Below are 12,419 nucleotides of genomic sequence, written 5' to 3' on the forward strand. Positions count from 1 at the left end.
TACGTTTCTTCTTGACAGCCGGGGCGTCCTTGTCGTTCTGAGGACTCAATCTTCCTTGTAAGTCGTCGTTTGATCCATCCTCAGGCAATGACGGAGGCTTGCTTGGCCCTGCCCGTGTGAAGCACATTAGCCTCCTCTCGGAGCTTTGGCATAACTCGCTGGGAACCTCTAGTGACAGGTCTGATTCGCTTTGAGACCCTGTTTCCTCCTGATGTGTTTGATTCCATGGAAAATATTCTGTTGCCCTGTAGGACTTTGGCCTCGTGGGAATAGAAATTGCACGAGACTGGCTAGGACCAATACCCATCAATTTACCATCAAATCTAGCCCCCTACCCTCGGTCTGGCCTTTTCTAATGTCCTTGTGAGTATTGAGGCTTTGTACCGCTATTCTCTGAAAGTTGCCACGAGCCAGGTTGTTGTTCCTGCTGGGACTAGAAGCTTCGACCTGATTTGCTCGCCTTGACAAGTTCTCCAAAGGAATTCGCCAGCATCTTTTTAAGCTCCTTGTAGCTGACGATGAAGCTGGTCTGTTCGTCTCGACTGGTGAGACAAACCCTCTCCTCCGTCCCAATATCTAGTTTGCTCATGCAACGAAGCATGTGTCCCATATCCAGAACTGGATTACCGTTGGCATCCACTTGATGAAAAACATAATCTCTGAAGAGTTTGAGCATATACCGCTCACCATTTTCGGACCAATTCTGATCTCCGTTGAAGTCATATCGCTCGTTGATGGTTGCGAGTTTCATCATCAGTCTGGCTGCCCTACCGTTCTCCACCTCCCGCATGACGTCGGCGCGGGCCTTGTCATTGGCTTGAAGAATTTGGTCAAACGTGGATGTGATACGACCAGCGATTCCGCGTACAAACTCGTCGATGCCCTTCTGAGCGGGAGGTTGCTGAGGGGTGAGGAGCCACAGCACAGTATCCCGCAGTTCGACTGAATATACCCTCGACAATTGTTCCAAAGATATGTTAAAATTAGTGAGGTGGACTGGCAGAGTGTTCGTCGTCAGACAGAGCAATAGCCGGCCGAATTGAATGAAGTCTTCTTGCTGAAGCTCTTGAATGGATCGATGAGCATCATATTGAACGACGTCCAAGATAGAGCATGCGCTGAGACGGATGCGGCCTTTGTCTGTAAGTATAATCTTGCTAGGGTCGATGCATCGTGCTGCCAAATTGACCGAATGGATGGCCTGGAGCGCATTGGCGATCTGTGAGATGTAACCCCACAGGACGTTCTCAGCAATGGGCGTTTTAGCTTGGAAACGTGTACCATGGGTACTGCTTGGGGTCAAGTGAGCCTCAACTAGTGTTTTGGAAAGGGGGAAATAGTTTTGTACAAAGATGAGTGAGCTGTCCCCGAAAGCGCGGGTGGTAAACGCATCAATGATAGAAACCACGCTGCCATTGTTAATGCGCCGCCACTCTTTGACAAGCCTGATGGCATTCTCGTTGGTGAGTCTGTAGCCTTCTAATCGCCTGAGACAATAAGTGTGACCCGACTTGGTTTGTGTAGCTTTATATACCCAGCTCGGATAGCCGAAGATGTTAGCATTTTTCCGATGGGTTGTATCCAAGGGTACCAAGTTGTGGTAATTGTCGAGTTGCGGTAACTGAGAGTTGGGGAGAACTTGGCCAGTCGCTTCAAGTTTATTGACAATCTCAACTCGATCTTTCTCAGCGATGAAAAAGTCGTGAGGAACACGATGATATGGCATCAAATCATCTCGACGTTGCCCAGCGGGGAAGTATAAGTGATGTTGCAGAGGCTGAACGGGAGCAGCAAATGCATTTTGTGCTGGGAAGTACCCTGGCCCATGGCCACCGAGAGCTCCTGGATCTTCAGCATAGGGGTTGTACTGAGGAGTAGTAATGCCTTGATTCATAGTAGGCACAGTGAAGGGGTCATAAGAGATCCCGCCATCTTGACCGGAGCCATTTGCGGAAGTAGTCTATTTAATTAGCGGGGAGTCTCAATATCGGCAGTGACAGTTCATACCGTGCTGTTCACGTCAAAGTTAGGGGTAAATTCGCGAACAGTTGCAGGATTGAAGACGCTGCTGTCGCCGTCCTGGGGCCCAACCGGGGTAGCGGCTTCACAAACATTTTGTCAGTTGACTGACTCAAGAATGAGGGTACTTATGGGGAACATACAGCCCAAGCCACGTGGTGTAAAAGCTGGAGCGCTGGCAGCTTGTGAAGAGAAGGTGGCCTTTTTACTCCCAACGCTAGCGGGTGTGAAAGATGGCGATTCAACATTGAGTGCTTTCTTGGATCTGGGTTCATCATCATTAGCCATGTTGGAGGTCCGGAATCGCAGTGTGAGTTGCTGAATGTGGAGTAGCAGCTCGCAAGAGTCAACTTGAGCAAGAAAGAGTGTGGGATATTATATGCCTGAAGTAGTGATACAGTACCAGGGCTGCTGATACATGGGAGTGTTGTGTTTTGGAAGAGTTGAAGTAAAGTTGGCAAGTCATTGGTGATGAGGGAGTATCGGCCGATGAGCGGAGGGGTCATGCGACATACAGTCCTTCCTGCAGCAGCATTGAAGCCTCCCGTCTACAGAGAAAAAGTATGTAACCACTGTATACAATGATCACTTACAAACCTCATTAACAAACCCACCATTGGACCGACAGCGCGAGGCTTTCATGGCTGAAGTGTGTAACTTTATAAGCCAAGCGAAGTCGGATCGAATTTGGGTGCTGCGAACTGTCGCATCATGGGTCGGGTTTATCCATCCCGAAAACAACAAACAAACAAAACAAAAGTTTGAGTAACCTACAAGTCTGAATTGGAGTTGTTTTTGTTCTGGTCGTGACTAAAGGCACAACCTTGGTCCTCATATCGACAATGGCCATAAATAAGTACGTTTCGGCATAGTGTATCTTTATTCTCTGGAGAGCGCAGGTCAGCGTTCATGTTGGAGTTGATTTGTTGGTGGGGTGTGTCGATATCGTGGGATGGATGGAAGGGCAAACGAACCGCGTCCTTTGGGTCTCGGGGACCCAACTTGGCGTCGCAGATCGGCCGTTTGATATCGCGAAGTCGCCATGGTCAGTTATATAGTGTTGAAGGTAGTGCAGCCCGCTTGGCTGTGTTTACGACGTCTGAAAGAGGAGGATGTTAGCAAGCTGCCGACTGAGAAACGATCTGGTGCAGATAACAATGCCCACAGCACCTAGGCCGAATACTGACAAAAACAGCACCTACTTGACTCTGGCAAGCATTTCCCATTGTTCAATTGATCGAGGCGAGCGGCCGCCCATGGAGTAACGAGACGAACGGCGGGGTCCAGAGGCTGGCCGTTGCAGACCAGCTTGAACAGTGATTAAAGCGCGGGAAGCCAACGACCGTGTTCGAGGGGGGACAAGGCGCGGGCCGTCGCCTCTCGTAGCGGGAGCAAGCAAAGTCTTGCGAGGTCGGGAGGAGGAGAGGTGAGGTTGAGGTAAGGTAGGTATGAGGAGTTGAACGAGTGGTTGGATTAGGTGCGGATGTGGATGTGGGCGGTGGGGGGGCAGTTTTGGTGGAGGAACTAGACACTTCAGTTGGGTTGGGTGAACAAGCCTGCAGTGTCGCGAGCCCAGCAAAGCAATGCGCTTCATCCTAGTATCTTTTCTATTATTTTTGTATGGAAATATACTTAGACATGTGTCTCCACGGCATGACGCCAAATCTCAAGCCAGTTCGTTGTTCCCATGGAAGACACCAATAATATCATTGTCCCGAAGAATAGCCCACCCCAAAACGGGTTTAATCTGACTTTTGATAAGCAAGCCCGCCCACTTTAGCTTTGGCGCGCTTGATGCCATCATTCGTCAACCTCATCTCTAGCTCTCGTCTTTCGATATCACATACAAGAGATACTTCAATCGAGTCCATTTTAAACCTCTTTTTTATCTCGGACAGTTTGAAAATTTTTAATCTTTCTTCACACTCCTTCTTTTCCTTTATATGCAGCGAAGCCGGAATCTTCCAACCACTTATTTACGAATGCCCAATGTATTGGATCTTATAAAACCGTGGGGTTACACCACAAGCGAGACGTAGACCGCATTCACTCTTCGTTCCCGCACATTTGAACTCGGTTCCTTTCCCCTCTTCTTGCTGTTCACCTGAGAGACATTATTCGAACCCTGTAACAAGAACAGTGTGGATGATATAGATTGACAAGATGGCTGAAGGCGACATGGACTTGGGACAACTGTCCACTACTCAGCAGGAGGCTCTTGATCAATATACACAAGTGACCAACCAAGAGATCAGCGAAGCCATTCCGCTTCTCCGACGCTCCGAATGGAATGTTCAGGTATCAAACTCGCTTCTTTGCTCCTTTTCATCCTTCTAACGATACATCATAGATCGCAATCGCCAAGTTCTTCGACGGCGAAGTTGCAGACCCAGTAGCTGCAGCACAACAAGAAATACCCCGAGCGACAGCGCGGCACGAGAACCTACAAGAGAGCCTTTTTGATGAGGCAATTCGTGCCCCTCGAGCTTCACCACGACAGCGCACTGATCTAGCTCCGAGAATCGTGCCTCAGAACCCTGTCACAAACCGAACACCATGGTTGCTGGGCCTGCTCCTCACACCCTTTAGCTTAGGCTGGAGAGCTGCCTCGACTCTATTTCGGACTTTAATCTATGCGCTGTCCTTCTTGCCCGCCTCGATTCGACCGCGGGCTGTTACGAGCAGAATCTCGACAGGCTTCAGAGGCACCAATGGTCGACGACCTCTCATGCCTCGAGACACTGCCTCGAGATTCAAGCGAGAGTTCGAAGAGGAGTATGGAGAGAACGAGTTACCCTTCTTCGAGGGCGGGGTCGCTCAGGCGCATGATCAAGCCAAGAAGGACCTCAAGTTTATGCTTGTGGTATTAATGTCGCCTGAGCACGACGATACCGAGTCTTTCGTAAAGGAGACTTTACTGGCACCAGAAGTTGTAAACTTCATCAAAGATCCTTCCAACAACATAATTCTGTGGGGCGGAAACGTCTTGGATTCCGAGGCATACCAGGTGGCTCAGGAGTATATCTGCACCAAGTTTCCCTTCTCGGCATTGGTTTGCCTTACACCAAAGGAGGGTAGTACACGAATGGGGATCGTCAAGCGACTCGTTGGACCCATGCCCCCCTCCACCTACCTATCAGAGCTTCGAGCAGCAATCGAAAAGTACGGTGCAGATCTGGATGGAGTACGCGCAGAGCGAACAGCCCAGGAAGTAACAAGAAATCTACGAACTGAGCAAGACTCGGCCTACGAACGGTCACTAGCTATTGACCGAGAACGCGCACGCCAGAAGAGAGAAGCAGCGGCCGCCGCTGCAGCAGCAGAGAAGCGCGCGCAGGAAGAAGCAGAGGCAGCAAAGAGACTCGAGGAGAAGCGCGAGCAATGGATTGCATGGAGAGCAACAACTATTGTGCCCGAGCCAACAACCAGCGATAAGAGCGTGGTACGAGTCGCACTCAAGATGCCCGAGGAATCGGGTATCGGCCGAATTGTGCGGCGGTTCCCCCAAGATGCCTCCCTGGAGGACCTGTATGCCTTTGTGGAGTGCTACAGTGTTCTCAAAGAGGAGGGTGCAGCGGGTGGTGATAAGCCGGGGGAGTACGAGCACGAGTACAAGTTCCGAATCGCCTCAATTCTCCCCAGAACGGTGTACGAACCTAGCACAACAGTGACGATGGGGGAGAAGATTGGACGGTCAGGAAATCTGATTGTGGAGGACATATCACCGGAATCGGAAGATGAGTCGGACGACGAGGGCGATGACGAAGACTAGGAGGCGGAGGGTGGTCAGTCAGTAACTAGCGCCAAGAGGTCATGACCAGCGATCGTCTGTTATGGAGACTTTTCATGGCGGTCAAGAGCTTTGCTGTTATATAATGAAGAATAGACACGACTTTGACTACAAGAGGGTGTCGTGGGAGCATGTGTTGGAGGCCTGGGCGACAGGAAACGGTGTCGCTTATCAGATGCTCGCTTGTGGGCTACACCGGCGCAAAGAAAACTGCCGAGAGGTTTGAGTGTCTGTCGGACTTAGGTCTATAGACTACAACCTGAAGTCCGCAGTAATTTAACGAACACAGCGAGATGTCTGGTTGTCAGATTCTTGAGACAAGCATGATCTTAGTAAATGAGGCCTACGCAGTTCAAGCCTACAACTTGACACATACTGCCACTCACTATTTAACGGCGTCTACTGTATGTTAAAGGGTGCACTATAACAGTCTATCCAGCTTTCAAACTTCGGGCCGCGTGTTAGAGATCCAGAAGAACGGCTCCCACTGTGGAGATAGCGCGGATCTTCACCTTTTAGATGAACACTCCGCATATTGAAATGCCACGCGTTCTTGTTTGTCCGTCTCTCTGATGAACGATAGTGAGAACGAGGCCCGGCACATTTCATGACAAAGCCCAGAGTGAAGCCAAGACACGATGCCAATACTAATGCTGAGGGGAGGGAATGCTAATGTCATGTGTTACGGCGGCGATAGAGAGGGGTTGATTGCGTAGGGTGATGAGGCTGTGCAACGGCGGCCGCTTTACAGTTGGGTTAGAGTAGTTATATTTGTTGATAATTAGGCCATCGTCTAGAGCCTTATGTTTATTTGATGCGTAAATTGATGTCTTCTCTTTCCTTGTGTTTCAACTCTTTCTACCTATCGCAAGATTGCTCTATTTCGACCTTGTAGGACCCTGCAAATCCCAGCCCAGAGAGTGGGTGACGCACGGGGCTGTATTAGCGGGAGGCGCATCACGGACCCTTAAGAACTCCGAACTTTGAATATCGACGAGACCCAACAAGAAGAAACGAACGAGTACAGCTACAGTTACAGGAGAGTTACGGGTAAACAACTACCTCGTCACCGGACAATCAGTGTTTACTTGTTGCTTTGTCATCATCTACTATACCACATCACTCGAGTTAAAAGCAACTTTGCCCTCAATTTCTTCAAACCAGTCCAAAAGGATCAGTACCCTTGCTACTCCCAGACAACGGCGCCAATCATTCGACGCTTGCTCCAACATCGTCAGCTCCGAGAGGCAGAAACGTACCAAGACCAACCAACATCACCGTTCGCTTCTGAAACCGTGATAGTAATTGCATTGCATCCCGGCGCCTTCCCTTTTGAGCCTTAATTTCCCTACATCTTCAACTCTTCGAGTCACAACTTGACCTCAACAACTTTGTTATTCCTTATCTACCAAACACCGCTATAAACTCCAGCATCATCTCGCCTCCTGTTCCAAGAGTCCCCCGATTTCTCCACCCCTAGAGTCGCCCGCTGTGGCGCGAGCTTCCAACACAGCCATGAAGTCCATGAAGGGTCTTGGTATGAGCAAAGTGCTCGGTAGCATCAGAAGAAAAGCCAGCAATGTCTCCAATCGTACGTATTCTCATGCGCGCTGCCTTGCGATCGACCTCTTCGGTTTCAGACAGCCCAAAATAAACACAGCACACGTCCAGAGCTGACAATTCATAGGAGCATCTGACGGACCCTCCGGAGCTTCACCTTCAGGCACGACACCAGCCGGAACACCCGAGGCTACAGCTCACAACAGCGTGGTATGTCCCTATATTATCGCGCATCCTGCGAAACCGTCCGTGTCGTCCGTCTGGCCATCGCTGACCAGAGCCTAGAAAGCATTTTGCGAGTCTGGAGGAAAGTCCAAGGTATGTTTTACAGTCGCCCCCTCAGACGTCACGGCTCAGCTAATCTCATGCGAAACAGCAAGATGAAGTTCTCTTTCTCCCTCCTATCGTCGATGCCGCCGAATCCTCCCCAGCCGCTGCCGCCGAATGCGCGCGCCTGATCCGCAAGTACCTGTCCAAAGAATACTTTTCAAAGCCATCATGGCAGTACAACGCAATCATGCTCTTGCGCATCTTGACCGACAACCCTGGCGCGACTTTCACGCGGAACCTAGACCAAAAGTTTGTCGATACTGCGCGTGGACTTCTCAAGGCTGTACGAGACCCCAGCGTGCGGCAGATTCTCATGGAAACACTCGATGATTTCCAGCACACCAAGGCGTACGACGAAAACTTGACTTTGCTCATTTCAATGTGGCAAAAGGAGAAGGAACAAGCTTATAAGAACTTTGGGGTGTGTAACATGATTCGGGTTATGGGACCTTACATACTAACGAGCCGGTACAGGGACCGCAGCAGCCCATGATGTCGCCAGGCGGTTTCAACACGCCTCCTCCAAATCCACACTCGCAGAATTACTTCGCGAGACACCACACGAATAAGCGCTTGCCTGACCCTATTGAGCTGGCCAGCCGACTCGAAGAAGCCCGAACATCAGCTAAGCTCCTGGAGCAAGTTGTCATGAATACGCCTCCCGGCGAGATTCTCGACAACGAGCTTATCAAGGAATTTGCTGATCGATGCTCAAGCGCATCTCGCAGTATCCAAGGCTACATGACGTCTGAGAATCCCACTCCTGATAACGACACGATGGAGAATCTCATCGACACCAATGAGCAGCTGCAAACTGCGCTCAATCAGCACAAGCGAGCTGTCCTGAGCGCCCGAAAACAACTGGGTCTGAACGAACGATCCGACTCACAGTCGCCCAATTTGACCCCTCAGATTCAGCCCCAACAGCAGCCAGAGTCTCAACCTGAGACCAACGGCAACAATCACTCCTTCAGCAACGGATCTGGGTCAGGTTCCGGCAAGGGTAAAGAGACGCATTCTTACCCACCACCTCCAGGTCCTCCACCCCAGAATGGCGAGGGAAGTTCGAACCGACCCTATGAAGAGCCCGCCGAGGATCCCTTTGCAGATCCTCAGCCAGGTAATTCTTCGTCGGTCCAACCACCATCCAACACAGCGACTCAGTACTCCGAACACGAACGCCTTGCGTACGAGCCCTTCCATCCTGGCTTCAAACCCACGGAAAGCTATCTGGGCCGACAAGACAGCGCCATTGGTAAGGTTCACATGCACGGCGCTGGAGCTTCGACGCCATCAGCCCAGCCGCCCGCACAACAGCGACTCGACGAAGTCTCCGACGATGACATCTACGATGCGCCAAGTGGACCACCACCCAAGAGCAAGGAGCCTATATACCGGTACTAGAGGCGATGTTAGGAATGGATACACGCACATGGTGGCTGCTGTCCATAATCCAAGAGCCTCAGTTTACCGGAATTACTAGAATGTGTCGCGTTGCTTCAACTTGAGATGAACGGCCTGGGTCGAGTAACCCCGAATTTGTGAGGGATGGACTCTTTTGGAAAGGTGGAATTGTGTTTCTGGATCGACATTCTTGTGTTATCGTCCATGCATGAAATAGGTTGGCGCGGCGAAAGGGCAGATTCCCATAGCGTTCTTTACTTGTTGTACCTATCGTATCGTTAATTGCGTCAAGGCAAGGGCATCAATACCCGTTCTCAGCCCTTGGGACGACTTGTTCTTGATCCTATGTCTCGGTCAGTGTTTGAAGTTGAGGTAGAATTTATCACCTTCCCTTACCAGGTTCCGATATGATATGTATTTCAGAACTGTCGTATTAGGACAACAAAGAGACAGGACATGTCTCAGCCCGAAGCATCTCCGAGATCGAAAATGTCGCGATACCCAAAGTTCAATCCGCGAATTCAAGAGGTTTCCAATCGTGCCACGTTCCCCTCAGCCACAGTTCGGAGTTGTTTATAAGTGTGGTTACTTTCATAAATGCTGCGTGGCTTATGATCCACCAGGTTGGAGCCTTGGAACCTGCTGACATCCAGAATTGGCGTCGGACAGACAGATCTAGACTCATGCATGCCTTTTAGGGTTCACTGCAGATGCAAATCTCAGGTTTATAGTCTCGAGTCTCGGACTCGACAGCGTGGCCAAGGTATCCCTTGCTTGTCGTTGATGAACAGCAACACAAACATAAACCGAGACATGAATGACAACAGACAACGGTCGTTCATCCACACTGGTTGTAGCCCTGTGTGGAAACATATTGAAATGGCGCGATGCGACGTAAAGTGGTGAAACCGTTGAGAGCGCGCATCTTGAAGCATTGAATCTCAGTACGCGGTACCTAGATTTAACCCCCCAGGATCACTGACTGGGAACTTCGAAGGATTCTGTGATTGCCGTTCCGGGCACTGCGACTAATCAGTCGATGTAACCATGAACAGCGTTTACCGAGCCAGTCGCATTTTACGACGACCTGACCACAATCACCCCATGTGAAAGCCCATGCTCAATTGCTACCAGTTATCTGCAATAGGCAGTTGGCATATTTACGATGGGACAATATGCATTGCCCGTCACTATCATCACTGCTTGAATGTCTAGAAGGTCAAGACCGTTACTTGTCATCAGATCATGTCGGCTATCCTTGACATGAACAGGAGGGGAATGGATGAGAAGTCGTTGGGTTGCACTGCAGGAAGCAGGTTCCGTTGACTTGTTCCCGAAGATACAGATGACGCTGTACATGGCTATCGAGGAAGCATGAACGGAATCCTTGACATCATTATTCCACCGCTTCACCATCTAGTTTGGAACTGGTCTGCCCCGCCTTCTGAGGACACACGAGATGTAGGAGCATAACGTTGCTGCGATGTAATATTGAAGTCGCAGCTGGAAGCTGATGAGTGGTGCAAGGATACTCGGAAAGTGGATGCACCGAAAATGGATTCGAGATTGACAACTCCCGGTGGATGAAGAACGATCGCAAAGCAGGCCTCAGGAGATTAAGAAACGAATCCAGGGATAAGATGCGACAGGTCAGTTGTAGAAATGTTAAAATGAAGTTTGGGCCTTAACAGACTGGGGACTGTTATAAATAAACGGGAAAGCTCACCATAAAAAGCAATCACCTGTCAAACCCCATGCTTCCTTCCAGAAAAACACAGCAACAAATCTTTAATTGTAAGGAAGGCACCAACCATGCCCACAGGATCCGGAAGGAAGCAAGGACTGCTGGGTACCTACCTAGGTCAGTATCTAACAATAACTGCCTGACATGGGAAGGTCTCACATGACAGCTGCCATTTTCCATTGAAGAGCCAAGCAAGCAAATTTCATACTCAAAGCGACAACTTGCATTGCATTTGATGGCATGCCTGAAGCTGATATCACCGCAGCGGCCGGGATCTAGGGTCGATGAGCCGCCAACAAGCCAAGCCATTGGGATCCATCGCTAGATCCAAGAAAGGAAATGCTTGCTTCAACGTTCAAATCAACCTATAGCGTTGGAGTTGAGGCCAACAAAGCCTCAAGCACAACCCGATATCTCAAGCGACAACAAATCTTCATGTGGCTTTTCCTGCTAGTGCATCGGCCGAGATCTTTGTCGACCCATCAACACTCGAGCCGGTCAAACTAGGATCTCGGAAGAATGCGATTGAATGCTCAAGTTTCTTTTCTCCCCGCTGCGTCCCGCACCGTGGTCTGGGGCGTTTCAACAACTGCGATTGGTTCCAGACATTGAAACCATGAGGGGCCGCCGTTCCCTTCAATTGGGTCCATTTTCCCGATTCGGGGAACTCTTGCGAGAATATATCAGACCTTGACTTTTACTTCTCTGTATGACAATGGAAGCGGGAGGTGCCCGCACACGGCATCAATGTCACAGGCCATTCTATTCGATGGTTTGCGGTCTCCTATTCAATGCGATGAAGCTTGTTCTCTTCTGGATAGAACCACATGGCTTGTTGCGTATGCAATCTTGCTCTGTCTCTCGTGTGTTTCTCCCGCCTCGGCACGACTAGACTCATCACAAGATACGGCATCATGTTCGACTTCTTTCTTAAGCTGGGTCCCCGCCCAACGACCGAGGTCGTTGGCATGGCTATCCTGGTTCCAAGACGCTCTTTGGGCGTGATGATGCATCAAATTTTCCCAAATTCCGATCAACATTGGTCATGTCTTCTTGTTCTTCTCATAGAGACGACGTCTCATGCGTAGCATCGCAAGAATCTCCTCCCTGTTCTGTACCTGATGTCGTTTTACACACCATGTCTCTGCTCTCTGTCCACTATTCGTCCCGTCTCCTTAGCTTCCTGTACAAAGCCATAACGGCGACAACAGCTGGCTTTGGCTTTGGCTCCATGTCTGCCTCTCACCTGTCACCTCCCGAACCTGGATTAGAACCCTGCTTTCTTCGTCGTCTACACTTTGCATCTGCCTGCCTTTCTTTGCTTTCTTGGCCTCTCCCCACAAGGGAACCCCGATCTTAATCGCTTCGGCGGCTCAGCCATCTCCACACATCCCTCCTGGACTCTCCGTATTTAGTTTGACTCTTTGGTCACTCAGTTGTCTTGAGATAGTCCGAGCTTCTGGCATTTGTCTGGCGTTTCTTTCCTTCTGTGACATGGCCATCGCCATCTCTCGTTCACTTCCTAGTTAGGCATCTGTTGACTGTTCTCAGCATTCTCTCACCGACAATGTA

The 12,419-nt window shown here is 50.1% G+C and overlaps 3 protein-coding genes across 3 annotated transcripts; 2 read left to right on the forward strand and 1 right to left on the reverse strand.

The window, feature by feature from the left end:
- Positions 1–433: 433 nt before the first annotated feature.
- On the reverse strand, positions 434–2,661 carry FPRO_09121 (uncharacterized protein; the record flags this gene model as incomplete). The annotated part of the gene is made up of 5 exons (XM_031232479.1): positions 434–1,960; positions 2,008–2,102; positions 2,163–2,369; positions 2,423–2,567; positions 2,617–2,661. 5 exons carry the CDS (start codon positions 2,659–2,661, stop codon positions 434–436), a joined length of 2,019 nt encoding a protein of 672 aa, XP_031082412.1.
- A 1,521-nt stretch (positions 2,662–4,182) lies between these two features.
- Positions 4,183–5,791, forward strand: FPRO_09122 (uncharacterized protein; the record flags this gene model as incomplete). Its single annotated transcript, XM_031232480.1, has 2 exons — positions 4,183–4,317; positions 4,370–5,791. 2 exons carry the CDS (start codon positions 4,183–4,185, stop codon positions 5,789–5,791), a joined length of 1,557 nt encoding a protein of 518 aa, XP_031082413.1.
- A 1,533-nt stretch (positions 5,792–7,324) lies between these two features.
- On the forward strand, positions 7,325–9,103 carry FPRO_09123 (uncharacterized protein; the record flags this gene model as incomplete). The annotated part of the gene is made up of 5 exons (XM_031232481.1): positions 7,325–7,400; positions 7,497–7,579; positions 7,655–7,687; positions 7,746–8,120; positions 8,174–9,103. 5 exons carry the CDS (start codon positions 7,325–7,327, stop codon positions 9,101–9,103), a joined length of 1,497 nt encoding a protein of 498 aa, XP_031082414.1.
- Between the last annotated feature and the right edge of the window lie 3,316 nt (positions 9,104–12,419).

Source organism: Fusarium proliferatum (assembly GCF_900067095.1).
Source record: "Fusarium proliferatum ET1 genome assembly, contig: FPRO_scaffold006, whole genome shotgun sequence".
In the NCBI taxonomy this organism is placed as follows: Eukaryota; Fungi; Ascomycota; class Sordariomycetes; order Hypocreales; family Nectriaceae; genus Fusarium; species Fusarium proliferatum.